Source organism: Eucalyptus grandis, chromosome 10, assembly GCF_016545825.1.
Source record: "Eucalyptus grandis isolate ANBG69807.140 chromosome 10, ASM1654582v1, whole genome shotgun sequence".
Taxonomy (NCBI): domain Eukaryota; kingdom Viridiplantae; phylum Streptophyta; class Magnoliopsida; order Myrtales; family Myrtaceae; genus Eucalyptus; species Eucalyptus grandis.
This window is the reverse complement of record NC_052621.1, coordinates 2,469,193-2,491,276: the sequence shown is the minus strand read 5'-3', so window position 1 is coordinate 2,491,276 and position 22,084 is coordinate 2,469,193. Positions and strand designations below refer to the sequence as shown.

General features: G+C 40.5%; 1 protein-coding gene across 1 annotated transcript; it reads left to right on the top strand.

Annotated features, from left to right (window-relative positions):
* The first annotated feature begins 16,023 nt into the window (after positions 1-16,023).
* Positions 16,024-21,944, top strand: LOC104421071 (protein SMAX1-LIKE 8). The gene is given in 5 exon segments (XM_010032906.3): positions 16,024-16,377; positions 16,380-17,562; positions 19,221-19,461; positions 19,726-20,242; positions 20,245-21,944. Coding segments are annotated over 5 exon segments (3,366 nt in total). The 5' UTR covers positions 16,024-16,340; the 3' UTR covers positions 21,633-21,944.
* The last annotated feature ends 140 nt before the right edge of the window (positions 21,945-22,084 follow it).

The window sequence follows — 22,084 nt, the reverse complement described above, 5'->3', positions numbered from 1 at the left end:
CCACTCGTATTATCTCTTCAATAATTCCAGACGCCCTCTTCTTAGGGTTCAATTTCATCCGCTCTTTCCAAAATCAACTCTCCGTAAGCGTTCCATTCGTTACTCCAGCAAAATGCATGTGTCAACACGCGTAGCAAACAATTGCAAAATGTATTAGATGTGGTGGAATGATAGATCCGACGTGAAAAATCCACATGTGCCAACACACGTGCATTTTAATGAAATATTAGACAAAATGCTAATGTGTGGTGGATTAGGGTCAAAGATAATGGCTTGAGATTTTTCACAAGATGGAAATTAATATGGAGTAAAAGTGTCACGAAGATACCGCTGTGAGGTTTTTAATGGGGATTAACCTATAATAAAGTCAATCGCATTCATTATCTAAGTGACCTACTACATTTTTTGTTGCATAGCTGGTTATAATAGTCGGTACCAAATAATTTAAGTAAGACGCGATAGAGGGTTTTGCTCGAGCGATGACATAGCATTATAGTAACGTTGGAAACACTTGTAAATGTTTAATTTTGCTAATTTTTTCATCACAAGCAAGTAAAGAAAGATTTTCTCAGGGCCTTTTTGGAGTGGCAGGCCTCTATTTCTGGTTTCGAAGCCTGGTCCAATTCAAGCTCAAAACCCTAGAACAGAAATGTCCAGTTCATGGGATAGACTGAATTTTCTTGACATGGGCCGTCTAAATCTTCAATTTTCTTCCCTTTTTTTTTTTTTTTTTGCTAAATTTTCTTCCCATTAAAGCACACCCTTTTCATACTTTCTTTTTCGAATGAGCAATAATTTTTCTCCCTCTCTTCCAAATTCCCATTCTGAAAGCATAGATTTGGTCTTAGCCACAAGAATAGCTGCTATGAAGAATCTAATGGTTATCCACTTGGCCTCCTCCTCATTAATGGGACTAATTTAATTGCGGATTATTACGTCTCTTGTTCTATATAGTCAGTTTAAAATGCTGCCTTTCATTAGAATTCTAATTCCCAATTTGGCCGACGGATCTGAGGATAAGGAATTAGCATACGGATTCATTTTCTTTCTTCCCATTCTTAGTAAAAGAACCCTTTCTTTCGGGAGAATATTACAACAATTGAAGTATTTTCCAATTGAAATAAAATTCGGTCCCCGATTCTAATCAGTATAACGCTTGTTAGGATTGCAATTGAAAATAATTCATCTCTAAATCAACTATATTTTTTATTCAATTTAGAACAAGGGAATTAAGTAAAAAATAAGTAACTGTATCAAAATATATAAAACAGATAGATACATATATACGTTTGAGTATATATGATAAAGAATTAAAAAAGAGAAAGAAATAAAAATATGAACAGCATCTGTTTTTTTTTTTCTCTTGTTATAATTGCTTGGAGATTACTCTCAAACAAAGGATCCTTTTCCTTGCTTTGATGTAGGAAGAAATAAGTCACAGAAACTATTGAACACAAATTTTCAATTTGAAATTAAAAAAGAGAAGCATACATCAATCACACGATAACTATACGATAAACACAACTTAATTCGTAAGCAAACAAGAAAGAGAAGTCAGATATTTAGAGACAATAGAATCTTAGTATAAGACTACTCACTTCGATCATACTGATTATTCGACCGATCAACAAAACCAATTTTTTTTTCATAGTAGATGTTAGAGATAAGTAGGGATTTCTCTTAAATAATTTCATATGTTAGAGATATTCGATAATTATGTTGATTTTATATATTGTCAAGATTATGCATATATCTCGCTTTAATTGTTCATATTTTGATTGCTATATGTTACTTAGATAGTATCCCATAAAGCTTATAAATAGGTGAATGTACTCTTCACTATGTCGACGACAACTTTTCAATATGTTGCTTGTCTGATAGCGGTGAGTTTGGTGGTGATGTTGGCTTCTCAAAACAAGAATCAGAGCATGTGATGTAACACAACCACCGAGCACTCAGATGCACACCCATCCATCCCCATAACAGTGTTCACCGCATGCCTCGTTCGCTTCTAACCAAGTGCTACAGTAGTAATGTAACAATAAGGGTGATGCGTCGCCAAGTCAAGTTTTTCTTTTTCATGGATGTAATTTTCAACATGGCGAAGTGTCTTCACAGAACTTTCGCTCGGCAAAGCTTGGCTTATTTCACTTGTTCTAGTTATTTCAACCGTATCGGCCGCATCTGTTCAATTACTATTCCGACAACAAAGTCGACTGCAAAGGGCACATGTTGCTGGCCTTTGATCCTCAACATTTTCAATTATTGTTTTTGAGAAGCTAACACCACCACCAAACTCGCTACCGTCAAGCAAACAACATACCAAAATCACGGAAGCTTGGAGCCATGAATTTTGAGTTTAAGAGAATGTTAGATTCAATGTCTATCTTCGTCTTTCCAACATAGAGGGAATATGGAGGACAGTGCAAGGTCTCACACCCCAGGGCGGATCTCCCATCTGTTTCCTTCTTGAGCCTTTTAAGGATCTGCTTAAGGATAATTAGAGAATTCCCTAGAATAATTTCCTATGTTAGATATATTTGATAACTCTCTTGATTCTATGTATCTCTCAAAATTGCGTTATTGCATGTATAGCTCCCTTTGATTGTACATATATTGATTGATATATATTATCTTAAATAGTCATCTTATAAAATTAATTAAATAGGCTGTACTCTTTATTATGATATATTAAAATATATTAAAATTTCTCAATTCTTATGTTCCGCATATTTTGTTAACCATAGAAATGCTCGATTTGATAATTTGATGGTGAGCATCGACTTCCTGTTTCTTCATCCAATCTCTTATTTCAGAAATGAAAATAAAGAGACAGTGACGCATTGCACGAGATACAAAGTCCGGATACATAGACATTTTTAATAACTATTTTTATAAATTCTCAAATTGTTATCAATTGCTTTTGGTTAATTTGTCGTGCATTTTGTCGGATGGATGATGGATTAGCACTGCAATCTAGTGGTGCGTCTTTTGAAATTTCACGGAACTTCGACATAGCGGACAAGTGCCATGCATTGCGACTTTATACACGGTCCAAAAATCCGATTGTTGACGTGAAGTTGTCCATGAAGAGGAGTCAGAGACGTAACGATTTTGACCAGTCCAAAACCCTATGAACGTGAGACTCAATCCCATTCGCAAAAGTCGGATCGTGAATAGCGCTAGACTTTTGCAATAATAGGGGAACCAATCACGAAAAATGTGTTGGGATGTAAGTAGTCTAACTCGAATGTTTTTCCTGATCTTAGTCCAAGCCATTCTTCGGAATCATGTTTTGATCTTCATTTGGATTGACAGACATATTTGGCGGCTATCTACTGAGGGCGCATGCGCAATTAAATCCGCTTACATGGTTATCAAATTCGTATTCAGATGATGGTAAAAACTCAATGATTTGGAACAAAACTTGAACAGTTATTATTCAGGGGCCCACGAGTTCCTGTTGTGGAAGACAACAGCTAATGTCTTGCCTTGTCGAACCAACTCGGGTGGAGTTATTCGCATCCCGAATGCTTCTTGCCAATTGTGTGGAAATTCAGAGGAAAACTAGTCCATTTGTTAACATGTCCCTTAGTCTAGATTTTGTGAGGACAGAGTCCATGGGGTATCATATCATCCATTTGGGACTTCCAGTCGCCGGAAGGGATGGTGCACTACTTTCTTGATCCAGGGCGGACAGCTTAGAACATGGTTCATGGACCGCAAATTCTTCACCCTTTATGCAGAAATTATTTGTACTAGAATGCGGCGTTATAGAAATGTAACGTTACATTCTTTGTACTAGAATGCGGCGTCAAACAAGAATTTATGGAATTTTCGAACATGTTTATGGAAGGGTACACAATCGAGATAAGCGAGGAAGCCGATCCTCCTTGGGAAAGGACGCACTCATGGCTCTCTTACTCTTATCAAGGGCTAAAGTTTAATATCGATGGTACACGGAAGGATAACAAATGGGCCATAGGTATAATTGCACTATTGGCAGGAGGCGCTAATATTTAAGCATGGATGAGACGAGGAAGGTAGAACTCACCGATATAAGTGGAAGCTGTAGCTCTTCTTCTCGCCTACAAATCAGCTTAGTTCCTCAACATCCATCAAGCGGTTTTTGAAAGTGATTGCAAGATCTTAATCAATGATATTCAACGAAAGAGTCCTTACCTTTAGAGAATTCAAGCTTTCGTCTCGAGCCCTCATTTTCTTCTTTGCAACAATATGAGGAGTTCGACATGAGCTCATAGACTCAACAATGGTGATGGTCATGAGCTTGCAAATTGAGCTTTTCATCATAAAGGAACTGCGTATTAATTTCTCTTTAATAATGTCTAATTTAGTCTTTTCGAACAAAAAAAAATGTCTAATTTAGAGTTAATGAAAATAACGTTTATGGAGTCCTCTTTACTTTATCATTTTGACTTGGGTTCTGGTTCTTTTGTGGAATGTTTTTTATCCCCGTGAACAAGCTTAAATTTGTCGTCGGTATTTACTTTATCATTTTGACTTGGGTTGTGATACTTTCGTGACATGATTTTTTTATCCCTGTGAGCAAGCTTAAATTTGTCGTTGGATGTATGCATAAACCCAGACTGTAGAATAGCTGGAGAAGTGTAGCACGTCGAGGGAAAGAGACCTTCGTTCCAGAAGACATTGATTTATATGAATGAGTCCATCAAGGTAGAGACACGAATCAGGCCGTACGCTTTTGGGGTGGCCCAATATATACGCCCTCTGGAAATAAGGGAGAATGATTGTCTTAGCTTTTTGACATTTGATTTCCTTTTGCTAATGCTTTACTAAGCACACGCTTTTAAGTGGCATCCGAAAGATCAACGGGCACACAAACACACACACACAAGCACACAAAGTGGCCACTTTTCCAGCACCAGGAATTTTGCTCGTTCCATTTTTTAATGAGAGGAAGTGATATTTCGTCAAAGTCAGGAAAGCAATGTAAAGGCAAAAGAACCAGGTTCTCCCCACTAGGGAGAGGGAATTGGACAGAACCCAACAACAAAGAAAAACCACGGAATTTCTATTAATAGTAAAATCCAAGTGGCGGAAGAAGTAGCCCACTCAGCTACCCATCCAATGGGCAAGATTTCAACTTTTTTCCCCCTTTTTCCACATCTTTATGATGGCTTCTTTCCACGGAAAAGACCAACTTTTTCCACAGTTCAAGGATCATCACCATCTCTCTCTCTCGTCAATATTGGCCAACCCATGTGTAGACAAAGAAGTTCTCCATTTATTTTCTTTTGGGAACCAGATCTTTCAGAGAAAAGGAAAATCTGGTGATATATCATGGTCACTATCAATGGTTGTAAGCTTGTGTTCAGAAGTTTAAGAATAGACAAGTCACATGTGAATTGAGCCCAAGGCTCCAAATTATTAAGAGCATTTAACATGAGAGAGAGAGAGAATTGGGTTACAAAGCAACTCCCCCACTTGAAAGTTGGAAGTATTATAACTAATTTCACCTCCTGACTTCAAAGCAAAGGTTTCTAATTATCTGAAGTCGGATCACTTCCCTTTAAATTAGTAATTCTTATACCACCATGCATCCGAGTGTGCTGAGCATCCTCAGATTGGTCATCTCACAGTCACAATTTGGAAATAGGATTAATTTCAAGTCAAAAGTAAAATCATGATGAGAATATGTGCATGATTAACAGTTATGTGCATGATTAACAGGGCATCACTAAATAGACTTTGACATGAAATCCTTTAGGTAGAGAGGCGGTGGTGGAAGATGTGCTTTAACAAGCGCCAGTGGCAAAAACAAACTGATTAACCTCCGAGATAATATTATTACATGGAGTAAAATGGAAAAAGGAAAAAAGAAAAACCAGTGGCTGCCCACAAACTTTCGATTGGAATTTGAGGGGTCCTTATGGACACCTGGTGTAACTCCATTACTTTTCTCCAGTCCATACAACAAGGGTGAACCCACAAGAATGATGACTGAAAGAGAGAGTGTGTTTTGGTGTTTGAATGAAGTTTTCATCAGTTGATTTTCTAGCTTAACAGTGATTGATTTACAAGTCTAAAGTGTAATGCGGGGGTGGTGGGGGCAAGGGAAAGGACAGCGCTAGGAACCAGTGTTGTACCAAATATGGAAGTGAAGGTGATGGTGGGGGAGATTCCTCCACAGTTGTGTAGAGTGGCCATTGGTGGATTATACATCTTCGCACCAAACCCATGTCCCTAAGCTACAAGGGTTTTAAGAAGGGCTGCTTTTTCTCTTGGGGGTGCTCTTTGGTTTTTGGTAAGTGGGGTGTCATGTCAAGGGGTCTTCTATAGATGTCTTGTCCCTGTCTCATTGGCTATTCACTCTTCCTTTCTTTCTTTTGGCCTGTCAAATTTTGGGTCATGTCACAAATTGGGAATCCATTCATGGAAATCTCCATTTGCATAAACAGTCCCATCTCTGCTTATCTTCTTCCTTAGCTTTTCTTCTTCTCCTTTGCGAACGGATTTAGAATGTGATTCTGCATTAGAGATAGTCTGAGAAAAAAAAAAAAAAAAAAAAGCATGGCCAAGGAGGAGGGCATTGGATCGTGCGAGAGGTTGTACATGCTGAGGCATTTCCACTTGCACATATTCCGAGAATGCAATAATTGAGGTCGACATAATTAGAAGAAGCGGTCTAATTATATGTCCATATGACAAGACACGGTGGAATCAATCCTTCAAAATTCAAACTATTTCAGATTTAAAGCTCTGTGTTACTGGTGTAATTCAAGTGATTGGGAATTTACTTTGTGCTTGATCCATCATTGAAAGCTTACTCACATATACTACCCGCAACAATTGAATCCACGTGGATTCCTTGGATATAAGGATATCGCCATGTATTTCATCATAAGCAGACATGTCGTACAATTAATCTTTAGCAAAATGACGTCAATTATTTTTAAATTTTAACTCAATGTACAATATCGTCATTAAATTTTTAATTTATTTAATACGGTCCGTAAACTTTTTACACATGTTCAATTTAGTCTATGAATTATATGAAAATATTTAATATTATCCATCAACTTAAGTTAATAAAAGGATAATATTGAATATTTTCACATTAAATAAATTAAAAAAATTAGGGAGGATATTACATATTGTACTAAAATTCAGAGGTCACATTACATATTAAACCAGCGTTTATTGACTATTTCTGTCATCATATCTCAGTGTTTTGATACACAGACGGTTGAGAAATATGCCAAGAAAAAAATTAGAACAGGGAAATTCATGAAAGGTGAAGAAGGCGAGAAACTAAACTCAAAATTTTTACACATATCAACTATATAATTTAAAAGTTTAAAACTTTTAGCTAGAAAAAACAACATGGTTTATATTCAATAATACAATTAAAGGATCATGTTCCTTCCAACCACATTCATGTGTTTTGTAGGACACATGGCTGGGACGATGAGGAAAAGAACTAATAATCCAAGAGTACCAGAATCGAATACTCTCGGACGCGACAACGAGCCACTAAAGGACATGAAAGGATGGATTAGAGCGACACCAATTGACTAATTAATTAAGAAAATTGAAAAGTAAACGGCAAGAAGTGAAGTCATATCCGACCACCCTTTTTGGTGACAAGCATATATGTCTGCAATCCAAGGTGGTGAAGAGCGATTTTCAGAGAGCAAGTGATGGAGATATTGAATATATCCCTTTGGCCATGAGAGAGCTGGTCACATGAAAGCCGCAACTTCTTGCCCTTTAATTTATTTATTAAATTATATTTCGTTGCCCCTTTTTTTACATGGCTTCCGAATATTGAGGCTGATCTAATTAGGACACGTTGTTGGCCCATAAATAGACCGACCCATTTGCTCTTTCGGCATTTTTCTTCTCTTATTATCACCTAATTATGTTTTTTGCTGCCTAATTTTTCCATGTTTTAAGGGTAACAATTAATAAACAACGAGGGATGAAATAGCAATCGTTTTTGGTTGCTCCTTTTTTGCCCTATGGCATTGGGATCTATGCCCCAACGGCGAGAGCATGCCATCAACGTTTCGTCGAATTGGGAGGATTTTTTTTCTTTTGGCAGTGAAAAGACCAAACGTTTTGGCATCAAGTGGCACTCTCGTACGAATGTTCGTTCCTATGAGGAGCATCCCATCTTGTCGAAACAACAGTGATGGCTCCTCTTGTTCCCGAGTATTTGCACGTTAAGCCGTGAAGCCATGTCATTTTCGAATTAGCATTTTCAACGGCTATTGTTAAAGCACGCGAATTTACACATATCAGTACATCGGCCTAATATAAGAGTCCATGAATAGGTACGCACTGGATTTTTTTACATTAAAATTTTCCATCCAAAGGCCGATATCATCATTGTACTGAATCTCAATGGGAGGAACTCGTGCTTTTAAAAGCTATTTTTCTCCCTAATCTCTCTTGATGATGGTCCAATCGAGACACTCAAAATTACAACCCCCTTTGATATTAATAAATAGGTCAATTAGGCACCTGTGGCCAAGGTAACATTATCCAATATCATCACTTGAGCTAAGAAGACCCACTTGGCCAAAACTTTAAAGAAGAAAAAAAAAATAAGGGAATAGTGATGGAAAGTAAGATGGAATATAATGTAAAGAAAGTAGGTTGACTAAAAGTTCATGCGCATTTGAGTGTTGGCCCAACAAAGAATGAAGTCAAATCCCATCAACTCTTCTCACACACACACACACACACACACATATATATAGATATATATAGATATATATATAATTAGATATATAGATATAGATATAGATATAGATATGCATGTGTGTATGCAAAAGAGCTGTGGATTTTTCAACTTCAAAGTGAGAGGAACTTTGAAAAAAATCGTTGCACAAAGTGACACTCCGATTAAAAAATTCGTCGTGGACGATTGAACGGGAGACGCAATGCGGGCATCGGACATGGTCCCCTATCTCTCTCTATCTCTCTCTATCTCAAAGAGCATCATCCCTCAGATATGGAGATCTTCTTGATCTGACTCGCTTGTTTTATGTGCTCCAAAGCTTTTAACTTTCCGAAAGCATGTGTTGCGCACGGCTGATATATGAACATCGATTGCGCAAGCTAATTCATCCTTTTTGATAAGTGCGCATGTTCCGATCTTGATAAACTCCTCACGCCCACATGTCGGAATACGGACCGACTTTTTAAACCATATATTATGGTTCGCACAACACTCGCGAACATTAAAAACAGTCTTAGTCAAATTATTAGGAATTTATTCTATTCGACGGTATGGCTTTTGAGCGGTTGAACAACAAAAACAGTCTTTAGTCAAGTGAAATTCCAGATAATGGCTTTTGAGCGGTTGATTAAGTCCATCTCCGACCCAATCGCACACAGACAAACAAAGTGTAGAGACCCGGTTGAATAATTTGACGAGAAAAGAAGTCTGGGAACCTTCGATACCATTTCTCCAATTCGAAAAGATTAGTTTTAGACCGAACGCCTTATAATCATATATAAAAAACGAAAGGAAGAACTCGAAGACCTAACTTTGTTGCGTTCGTACCGGAAGTTCGTGGATGCCAAAGGCATGATGGCGATGAGCACTTACTGATCTCGTTGATATTCCCCCTCAAGAAGCTGGAGGACAAAATTTGCTTCTCGGTAAGCGACAAAAAAGAAGAAGAAGAAGATGAAATTATTACAAAGGAATCGGCTTCTCAAGAAGTGCTTGTGTTGTGCATTCTCTAGTCCCTTTTTATCTTCCAATAAGATGCATAATTATTTATCTGGTTAGAGATAATCAAATGGAAAAAAGGATTTTGTAAAGGAAATAGTTATCCAATTAGTTCTATACATATTATAAGGATGTCAATTTAATAATAAATTTTTATACAAAATTCTAACATAATATTTCCAGCCAATTATGGCCGGTAATTGTCGACGTTTGTCTGTCATCATTGTCCATAGCCACATTAGTGATTCTTGATGGTAATTAGTCGGATGGATTATTATTGAAATTTTGTACAAAAGCATAGGACTACGTTTGGCGAATTGGCAACCATGTTAAGTGGTTGAGTAATTTTTCCTTTTTGCAGAGAATATGGAAGCATTGCAAGTGACTGAGAACAATCCTAACAGGAATAATTGTGTGACATAGACAAAGACATAATTTTGCATTTTAGGCCATAACTTTTTCTCTTTTTTCCCCTCGTTTACTTTCAATTATTCTTTTTTTTTTCCAGGTGCATCGTAAAAAAGAGAGTCCTTGACGTCCGGATATGAAAAGAACTTGCTCATCCTTCAACATGTTTATATTATCTTTCTGTTTTACTTGTAAATTATTCCAAGAGTATTTATTCCCTCATTCCAGCCGATATTTATGAGTTCTTGATGCTCGCTAGATTTTCTCATAAATATTGAAACTTTTTCATTATTATGAAAGATATACTTTCGATTTTTAGCTGGTGTGAGCATGAAAGCATATTATGACTACGTCATAGTTCATCGTATCTATGGTTTTGAATGCTACTTTCTCGATAGAATTATGAAACTTTCGGAAAACAGAGAATCGATACCTGATTCTGAATTAATTCATCCTAAATAGCAAACCAAGTTCCTGTCTACTGGCTTAATAAACTTTTTGAATTGGGATCCCTTTTAACACCATGCTCAAGGCAAAGGTCGAAGTTATTCGACCTTAAAACGGGACATGGTTCACAATTACAAGTCATTATTCAGCTCAACATATGTGCTGCATGTACCTCTCAATGTACCCAACCCTCATCTTATTTTCTTTTTCCCTTTTGGCTTCCCCGATAATTATCCAATGCCAGATATATTAAGATTAGCACCACAAATCGTATTCATATAGCGACGTCATATCGAATTCAAACCGTCGAACGCGACTCATTCATTTAAGATGCCCCGCTCCTTAGCCGCCTGGTTGGTCTAAGGAATCGATGTAAAAGGACACTAATCAAGTGGCAATAGGCGTGTAGATTCCCCAGCCCAAAGCAATCTCGCACCCGGATTCTCCTTTTTTCCCCGCACACATCTCCATCGCCAGCCCTCTTTTTCTCTCTCTCTCTCCCTTTCTAATGGCCTATCTCTCTATCTCTCTATCTCTCTATCATCTCTTTATGGTGTGTGTCCCTTTGGCCATTCGAGAGGGCAAAGCACGTCTAGAAAATGCACGTCGAAAGCGACCGAGCGCCTGCGAGTGCCGATCCGTCGAGACCAAACCCGCTTCTCATTCAAGGCTTTCTTCTTCCCCCCACCTCGTTCTCATGCTGTGCCGTACCGTGCCATGCCCTTTGTCTAAATCCTAAAGCCGGTGGGGATCTTGTCCTGGCTCGGTCCGGGTGATGCTTGCTTTTCTGCGTCGGCACGGCACGACTTGAGAACACTCCATATCGATTGGATGCCCACGAAGAGTCTAGAATAGCTCTAGACTCGACTCGACTTGATATTTACTCACCATCGATTTGTCTAACTTTAAACTGGACTCAAGTTTGAGTTAGCTCGATAGGCTCACAAGCCTAATTAAGCTTATGAGATTTTGTAGAATTACTGCCGACTATTCTAAATGCAATTTCACAAAATAACAGAAGTAGAAGTCTTAATTTCAAGTTTTTCTATGTTTCATTTGCCTCTCCAATTAAATTTCCACGGTTAGTATTAGGTTTTTTTTTTTAATAAAAAAAAAACAGATTAAATGTGAAGGGAGTGTTAGAATATTTACTCACAAAACTCTTGTTGTTTTTTTTTTTTTTTTTTTTTTTTGCAAAAATATGATTTAAAGAAAAAGGCACAAAATCCTTAAGATTACCCGTGTAAAACCCGAGCTCTTTGTATACAGGTTAATTGTGATCGAGTCAAGCTTGAATGAGAAAATTAATACTCAAGTTGAGTTTTGAGCATCGGCTATATAAGTTGAGTCGAGTCAAGCTAGGCCATCATCAATTTGACTCAACTCGGTTAAAAACCTTAGTATGGACTTTGTTGCATGCAAGAAAATAAAAACTAAAAATAGTAACTCGTCAACCAAAATATATGAAATATTATTAATTTAATTTGAGTGAGATTTATGGAACAAAATATAATTTCAAGTGAGCCTTTAAGGTTTCTTATCTCACAACAGTGAAAAGATATAAATATGTGGAACAATATATAAGTGGAAGGCTTCTAGCCTTATAATTAAAGACTGACTCGGTGGATTAGACCTTACAATAACCATGTGCAGGTGTGTAAATAATAACACAATTATTAGGTGTACTTAGCACTTTACGCGCTCGTGCACCAGAATAACACCAATCAATGGTCCTTTTTAACATGAAAAGTTGTGTCATTCTGTAACAATATGTCTATTTACTGTATACTTCCAATTTGCACAATACAATTATTAGATGTACTTAGCACTTTACGCGCCCGTGGATCAGAATAACACCAATCAACAGTCCTTTTTAACATGAAAAGTTGTGTCATTCTGTAACAATATGTCTAGTTGCTGTATACTTCCAAAAGTACGTAACGTTTGAAAGAAATATCTGTCCGAACATAATTTTACTATTATAAATTTAATTTATTTGATTCAACAATTTTCACTTGCCAACTTTTTCTTAAAATACAGCATTTATTCTCGAATTGCGTTCTTTTAAAAGTAATTCTCATTCTGAGATTTTATTATATCCCGAAACAATTTTGTCATTAATCATTAAACAATCTTATTTTGCAACCAATTTTTTTTTTTTTTTAAGATAGCGTAATCAATCACGCCATAAAATCTAAATCTATTCACCCCAATTATTTTATATATTTTTCGACAACAATTAAGACGCACGGACGATGTCGTACGAGTAAAATCTCCTACATTAAAATCCAGGAGACACCACCACCCCCTGTCCTTAATGGCCTTTTTACGGATACCATTATTTCACCAAAAAGCTGAGTTTCTCCTGACCCGGTCGAGTCAACTGATTTTTTTTCTGCTTTTTTTTGTGGTGGTGGTGGTGGTGGTGGTGGTGGTGGGAGAAAGGTCGATGGTAGTTCAACGTGACTTTCAATTTTTTTTTGCTGGGAAAGGCAACATCTGAGGACAACCGCTCGGTATTCTTTTGGGGGGGTGAAGGGAGGAAGGCAATAGCAGAGGAAAAAGCAGCTGAAAAGGTTGCCAAAGCGAACAAAAGAAGGTAACCAACAAAAGCACCCATCAAATCACTACCTTTTTTAACCTCTCGGCGTGTCCCTCCTCCCATAGCTTCTCTAGAGATAGATAGATAGATAGAGAGAGAGAGAGAGAAGAAGAACCTTTTGATTGGTGGGGGGGGACCGCCCTCGGCTCGGTAACGACGAGAATGTTTATATCACGCGACAAGTTGAGATGTGGCTTTGACGCGAGTTGGACCAAATAATTTAATTTGTCTGGCGGTTGATCGGGTCGTGAAGGATGAAAATCGGTCGGTTTGACGATATCGAATCGGCATATGTCGCGCTGTATGTGCCGGCTAAGCTCAAGCGACTTCTCAACTGCCGTCGCGATCCGAGGTTCGGGTTGCGGTGTGGTGCAGTGCGGTATGGTGTGGTGTGATTGAGATGATGACGATGATGATGATGAGTGATATGTGTGTGGTGGTGGGTGTGGGGTGACTCTCTCCCCCCCTCTTGTCGCTCTCAACCTTTACAAAAGATTAAAATTGGTTCCCACGGGTGAACTCATCAGCTGACTCAGCCACCCGGTCCTACTGGTTCAGCAGTACCCTTCGATAACAACTCGATCCGTTGCGTCCGATTCACGTGAGCTCAGCTCGTATGAAATGTTCGATCAGGTGAGATCCACGTGATCTAACGGCAAGCGCGATCCAAGCTCACGCCAGCCGGATGCACCGACGTCGAGGGTGTCGCTGGCTTGGAACACGGTAAAGATTCTTGGGAACCCTTTTGTCTCCTTTTTGATTTGCCTTTTTTGAGGTATTCACTCTTCCTTTTGGCCCCCTCGAAAAGAAAGTCTACGGCTTAACAAAGGTGTGTAAAGCTAAAAGCTTTTGTTCCGTTACTTGGTCGTAAAATATTCACCTATCGAAATCAAATCGAGCGAAAGATCCGAAAACACTTCCCCCATCACTCCACCCCCCGGGGATTCAAACCAATTCCTCCGCTGGTGCTCCTCGCCGGAGCAACCTCGGCCCTACTCTCGCATTTTACTTAATTCGTCGAGAATTAATTTTCCGATTATCATATTCAAACAAATAATATCAAACGGGCATAATACATGGTACTTGAAAATACGTATAGGCATATACGTGTGTGTATATAATTTTTTGGGTGGGACTATGGTACCGGATGAAATTACACGTCAGCAGACAGCGACGCTAATTTGGGGGGCGGGGGAGTGGGCCCACTCAAAAGTTAAGTGGACGCAGCATCTCCTCCCTCATTCTCTCAGCGAAAAAAGCATCGTGATGATGATGTGCACAGAAAGATCTTGAGATATAGCAGAATCTATACTCTCTTCTCACCACCCATTCTTTCTCCTTCCAAAACAAAACCTCCCCCCAAAAAATATAATATCATATCAATATGGTATAAAAGTGAAAGCATGCATTATAATATTACTACTTGGAATAAAAAGATTGGAGTTCTTGTCGCTTAAATTTAATGAGATTTCGTCGCGATATAAAGTAATTTTGGATAGTCAATCGATTCGGGCAGTAATCTCGTGAGCCATAAGTCGTGTTATGATAAGAGGGTAGATTAGAGATCCTCGATTGACGAATTGGGTTCTAGATTGATTTACGCCGTCGATATCTCACCTGCTTACTTTTTGTCGTTTACAATGTCGAGTCCGCTAAACTGTGCGAATAACATTAGAGAGGATAAGAACTCGTAGAAAACACTCTTTTATGAAGTGATGTAAAAAGGACTTATTGGCTACTTAAATAAGCTGATCATTTCACGAACCGGCCGTACTTACCTTTTTAGTAGAAATTCTAGAATTTAATGGGTTTTGAAATAAGCAAGCCATATTACGCATGGATTTTGCCTATTCTTTATCGGAATTCTATGAACAACGTTTTCATTATCTATAGTAGGAGTAAGCAGTTCCAAGTTTCGGATGGATTCCACCCTAGAAACAACCCACTTTAATGGTTCCTTATTTGTTTGAACACAAAACCTACCCAATCACAAATTTAAGAGCTAGTTTTAGATTTTACCGATATTCCATCTATATTATTAATTGAATAACTGCTATGAATCATCATCATTAATGACTATCACTTGCCGTTATAATCCACTAATCGTAACTTATATTTAGACACGAATAAAATGAAACGTTAATAAAATAAAGGTCTTAGTCGTAATATGAAAGCTCATACTAGAATTCATCATTATACGCCATGAAAAATCGAAAGATCACGTGATTACATAGACCAAGGGAAATATAAAAACTTGTTCAAGATCGAAGTTCAAGTTATCTTAATTTTTGGAATCTAGATTCTACCATGCATTTCTTGGAACTTAAAACTTGAGAAGTTCCCACCGGTCCAATTCTTCACTTTCGAATTCTACTTTGAACTATGTTCATCCGAAATTTATAGAATATCTCTTCACGCCGTTACTAATATATAGTTTTTCCTTCCACTTCCTCGCTTTGAAACGGGACATCAAGATATAAAAACCGATCGATTCATCCCACGACATGCATGTCGGCCAATTTTCCATCATCTAACGAATTTCGAAGTTCCAATAACTTTTTTATTGTCGTATTTGGTGATTGATCGGTCACAACGCGGGCGAAACACTCACCCTCCTCCGTCCCTCCCTCCGCCTCCTTGTCGACGGTGGTCTGACCGTCTGATGTGGACCGGAGGCGGGCCCCGCGCACCACCCCCGTCGCCCTCCACTCAACAATCACCAAAAAGCCATCCCTTCCCCACCTCTTCCTCCCTCCCTCCTTCCCTTCCTCCACCCCTCCCCGTCCCTGCTCTAATAAATAATTAATAGCCCGCCCTCAGCAAACGCACATTTATGCCCAAATTTCCCCTTTTTTTTTTTATCTTTTCTGCTTTTCCTCCTCTTTTTCTTTTTTATCTTTTTTTTTTTCTCATAAAAACGCCGACCCGAACTCTCACCACCTCCCGAAAAGAGGAAGGAAGAAGAAAAGCCGGGAAATTTTTGGATTTTCTCGGGCTCGATTATTATATACCGAGAATTCCCTCCCCCATTTCATTCCTTTCCACGTTTTTTTTTTTTTTTTAATCCCTTGTATATAGTTTTCCCCGAAAATCTTACGATTTCCCCTTTATTTTCCTTTTAATTTCCTTTTTTTTTTTGGCTCCCGCTCGCCGGCGATGCCTACGCCGGTCGGTGTGGCCAGGCAATGCTTAACCCCGAGGCGGCCCACGCGCTGGACGAGGCGGTGGGCGTCGCGCGCCGCCGGGGCCACGCGCAGACGACGTCGCTCCACGCCGTCTCCGCCCTCCTCGCCCTCCCGTCGTCGGCCCTCCGGGAGGCCTGCGCCCGCGCCCGCAACTCCGCCTACTCGCCGCGCCTCCAGTTCAAGGCCCTCGAGCTCTGCCTCAGCGTCTCCCTCGACCGGGTGCCGTCCGGGCAGCCGGCCAGCGGCGGCGGCGGGGGCGGCGGTGGCGACGACCCGCCCGTGTCGAACTCGCTGATGGCCGCCATTAAGCGCTCCCAGGCCAACCAGCGCCGCCAGCCCGAGAACTTCCACCTCTACCACCAGCTCTCCAGCCAATCCTCCATGAACGCCGTCAAGGTCGAGCTCCAGCACCTGATGCTCTCGATCCTCGACGACCCGGTCGTCAGCCGGGTCTTCGGGGAGGCGGGTTTCCGGAGCTCCGAGATAAAGCTGGCCATCGTCCGCCCCTTGCCTCACCTCTTCAGGTACCCTCGATCCAGGGCCCCGCCGCCGCTCTTCTTGTGTAACCTGAGCGAGAGTTCGGTCCCCGCTTCGGCCTCCGGCCGGCCCGGGTTCAACTTCCCGTTCTCGGTCTTTCCCGGGTTCTCGGACGGGGACGAGAATGTCCGGAGGATAGGGGAGGTCATGGTGAGGAGCAAGGGGAGGAATCCCCTGCTCGTGGGCGTGTGCGCTTATGAGGCGCTCAAGAGCTTCGTGGACAGTCTAGACAAGAGAAAAGATGGCTCGTCTTTGCCGAAGGAGATTTCTGGGCTGAGCGTGGTTTGCATTGAGGATGATGTTCCCAAGTTCGTGGGAGAGGGTTTCGATAAAGGGTGTGTGGATGTGAGGTTCGAGGAGGTGGGTGATGCGATAAGGCAGTGTTCGGGGAGTGGCGTGGTGGTCAGTTTTGGTGATTTGAGGGCATTGATTTGTGACGGGGTGCGCGGTGACGCCGTGAGCTATGTCGTGGATCGGGTGACGAGGTTGTTGGAGGCGAACAAGGGGAAGGTCTGGTTGATTGGGGCGGCGGCAAGCTACGACACGTACTTGAAGTTCTCGAGTAAGTTCCTGGCTGCCGAGAAGGAATGGGATTTGCAGATTCTGCCGATCACGACGCTGCGGCCGTCGGTGCCTGAATCTTGCCCGAGGTCAAGGTAAGTAGTGGACTGTCTTGTTTGTGCTATCTCGTGATATATATATATATATATATCTGCAGAAGTAGTGATCCTTAAAACCGAGATTTGAAAGTTAGCATTGGTTTTTGATATGTCTTGATTGAGGAATCCTGTTTCTATGACTGGGGCCTCTACTTGATCTTTTGCTCAAATGAAAATGCAGCGTCCTGAGCATGTGCATGTATGTAGTAATCTCTGTGTCTCTTTGTGCTTTTACGATTACAGTCACGTAATTTTTGTCAGACATGTTCTGAGATGGACTGGTGGGAGGATTCGTTTAATTATTTAAATGCTGAGGAAGTAAGAGGCTTTCATGTGTTGAGTTTGATGTGCTTTATTTAAATGAACACAGATACCTTTGTCCATGGTGCTTAGACGACTTGTTGTTCTATCCTTGTCGTCTTACGTACATCAATTGCATAATTTTTTAGGCTTATGGTTCAAAGATTCAAGCGTTCTTTAGATTATGCAGCTCAGGCGTTGTTTGGATCTAGAATTCTGCCAAGTTAGTGGTTAGGGTACCTTTTAGTTTTTGCGGAAAGAGTCCAGGAACTAAATCCAGCAAACTCGTGCATTATTTTGATTATGCGACTGCTGTTTGTTTAAAATTTCTGAACTTTTCATCATCTTTCGATTGCCTTAGGTTGGAATGATACTATTAGATTGGACGGAGGTGGTTTTGGGTTTTTTTTTTTTTTTTTTTTTTTTTAGACTATTGCTTTCTTCCTTGCTGCAGAGACACATGCTTAAATGATACAAAGAATTTTTTTTTCTCTTTTTTTTTTTGGCGGTTGGATTCGCCTGATTACTGCGAGGAAGAAGAGTGCTTCTGCTAGATAACCTGATTTGCAAGATATAAGTTCCGGGCTAATATTTTGGCAAATTGTAATATGAAGTGACTTGTAGACCAATATCACCTACCATGGCTTCCTCTGTTGACAATGGCCAAGGAAAAAGACAAAAGCAAAACCTTGCCACCCAGAGCAGAACTGTTGGGCTACTTGGGATATTATGTCTTGTTTCATCGTTTCTCTAGTGTAAAAGGGCTGAGACCTTTCCTTTCGGGTCATGTCTCATGTAATCATAGAGTATGAGGATCTCATGGATTTTACTTAGTTCTTCATACAAATTTAATTCATAGTCTATTAAAACTATATTATAGAGACAAATTTGTTTCAGAAATGCTGAGAACTGACCAGTTAACCTCTATAAAATAATTTAACCAAATGATTTGGTTCAAGAGAAAGTTTATCAAAAGGCCGGAAGAAGTAACTATATCTGCTAAGTTATCCATAACATGTGAAAGTATCAGCACGCTCAAGTAAGGGACTTAAAGACACTACTGAGGAATGGGACTTTTAACTTCCACTCCATGAAACGATGGAAGGAAATTAACCCCGAACAACCATGTTCCAGTTTTCTTTTATCCAAGTTTTAAGCCATTGTTGTATTGCTGACTAAAGAAATTATATTGTGATACGGTTTCCTTACTTTTATAATCACTCGGTAAGTTCCTGCATTGCCATTAATCAAATAGATTCTCAGCCCTTGAAGTGAAGAATATGCATTTTCTTGACTATATGAGTTTGGAGTAGTTACGCTAATCTTGACTAGTTTTTAACTTGGATTTGACTCAGCTTGATGGAATCATTTGTTCCTTTTGGGGGATTCTTCTCGACATCCTCAGACTCAAATAGTCCTGTGATGAGCATGTCATACCAGTGTGTAACATCCTGTCATCTATACGATGACAAGTGTGAACAAGACAATGTGGCAGCTAGAAAAGCAGGATGTGCTTCAGTGGCAGATCGGTATCAGAATAGTCTGCCTTCGTGGTTGCAGATGGCTGAGCTTGGCATAAAGGGAACTGACGTGAAGGTGTGTTTTGGTTCCTCTCTCTGCATCCCTTTTGCATGACATCTTCGCCAGAATATCTGGGGTCTGTAACGAAGTTTTAAAACATTCTTGTTTCCTGTTTATAGCCCTTAACAAGTTGTTCTGGTTTGAGCAATTTGTTTTGCCTAGAGAACTGAAGGTAAACTTTAAGTCTCTGTCTCGATTGTAGATCTTAAGGATGGCCAATCCAGCGAAACCGTTCTTTTATCTGTTTTGATGGCCATATTGTATCTTTTTTTCCTGCAGGGGAAGGATGACAGCTCAGTGCGGAGCCCGGTGGATGCTGAATTGCAAAATGAATCGGATGAAAGTTGTCGGCATTCTCCTAAGGATCAACCGCTTCAAAATGTTTATCAGGCGGGGTCTGAAGTTCAAAGTGTCGTGGGTTTTCAGTCTGCTGAGGAGAGACAGGAGACCACTGATAATCAAAGCCTCACTTTGAAAACAGATTCATCTCTACAAGAGACTAGATGTAGAAGTGTGAGTTCATGCACATCCACAGAATCCCGTAAATTGATGACTTCACATATAGGCGTCCACCTTCCTCCAATTCCCAAGACTAATAAGGAGAGTTTCTTGTCCAAGTTGTGGGAGAACCCTTCGAGAGTGGAAGGTAAGGGGGACCCAGGTGTAGCTGTGTCCCCCAAATTCAGTGGCTCCAACTCAGTCATCGATGATGAAAGTCGAACATCTCCTGCTTCTGTGACTTCTTTGGCAACAGGTTTAGGCTTGGGAATTTGCTCTCCCATGATGATAAGGAATTGAAGCAGTATGCACATCCCAGTCACTGTACAATTCCAACTAGCGGTAATCTATTCAGCGGATGCGCTTGTAAAAGTTTACCGGAATCTTCATCCAGCTCGTATCCCGACACTGGCTATCCACCTCAGCTGAGAGATTTCAAGGAACTTTCTGGAGCTCTCATGCAGAAGATTGGTAGGCAAGTTGAGGCGATAAATGTCATCAGTGAAAAAATTGCTCTTTGCCAATCAAGAAACAAGGACCGTTCGAGAGCCGGTTCTAGAGGGGACATGTGGTTCACTTTTCTTGGTCTCGATAAAATTGCTAAAAGGAGAACTGCCGTCGCTCTCTCTGAGGTACTACCTGGAAGCAAGAAGGATCTTATCTTTGTGGACCTAGATGCTCAACATGAAAGTGGCCACGCCGACAGAAGCTTAGGTCAACAAATGAATCAGTATGATGTGAAATACCGTGGAAAAACTGTAGTTGATATCATTGCTGGGGAGATGAGGAAGAAACCCTGGTCTGTTGTCTTGCTTGAAAATGTGGACAAGGCTGATGAACAGGTTCAGAGTAACTTGTCTCAGGCTTATTTGACAGGTAAATTTTCGGACTCACATGGGAGAGAAGTCAGCATAAAAAATGCAGTGTTCGTGGCAACTTCGACTTTCACCAAGGCCGACAGAGTTCTACATTCTGGGGAAGAATCTGCTAAATCTGTGGAAGAGAGAGTACTGGGAGCTAAGGGCCGGCAAATGAAGATATTGGTTGAGGATGCTCTTGGAGACGGCGCAATTGACAATCACCTTCTTGTATCGAATACATCAGGATCAAGCATCACCAACCAGCTACAAGTGAACAAAAGAAAACTCACCGGTTCAAATGGTAACGTAGTATTGCGCGAGAATTTACAGGTGGTCAAGCGACCGAACATGACACTGAATAGACATCTCGATTTAAATCTCCCTGCAGAAGGCAATGAAGTGGTAGTAGACGCCGATGATAAAAGCGCCGAGGGTGATGTGATGAATGATAACTCCAAAGCGTGGTTGCTAGATTTCATGGACCAGATGGATGCGACGGTGGTCTTTAAACCCTACGACTTCGATTCCCTTGCTGAGAAAATATTCGAAGAGATCAAAGAGAGTTTCCGCGAGACCGTCGGCCCCGAGTGCCTGCTGGAAATCGACTCGAAAGTCATGGATCAATTAATGCATGCCACTTACTTATCGGACGGCGAAAGAACCGCGGTAGAATGGGTGGAGCAAACCCTGAGCCGGGATTTCGCGGAAGTCCAGAGGCGGCACAACCCCACGTCTCGTTCCGTCGTGAAACTCGTGGCCTGCGACGACTTCTTGTCGGAAGAGCAAGAGACCCGACCCGGCCTCCCCTCGAAACTCATCATCGACTGAGGGGTGAGATAGTTTAGCGCGATTCTCTTTTGAATTAGACTGATGTCAGTAGCGTATAACGTACATAGCGCAAGAGGGGGGAAAAGCTTTGTTTGGCCTGTTCAATGCCCGTAGTTTTAGGAGGAGGAGGAGGAGGAGGTGCTCCTTTTTTCAAGGTTATGGTTTTTGTGTATTTGTGGTGTATAATCTGCAGTCAGGGGCTTTGTGTATGTTCTTAGTTACTCAAAAAATCATCAGTTGGGTCTTAGTCTGTATCATCATCATCAACTGTGTCGCTTCTTTCATAACTGATGCTTTCATTGATTAACTAAACATTGATAACCCATGACTGCAAAACTTGTATAAAATCTATGAAATGCGATCGACCGACGAACTCGAAGTCGCGCGACCCTTTTGCAATCTCGAGCCCTCTTGAGCAATTGGGAAGAATGCTCCTCCATCGTCTCGCTAAG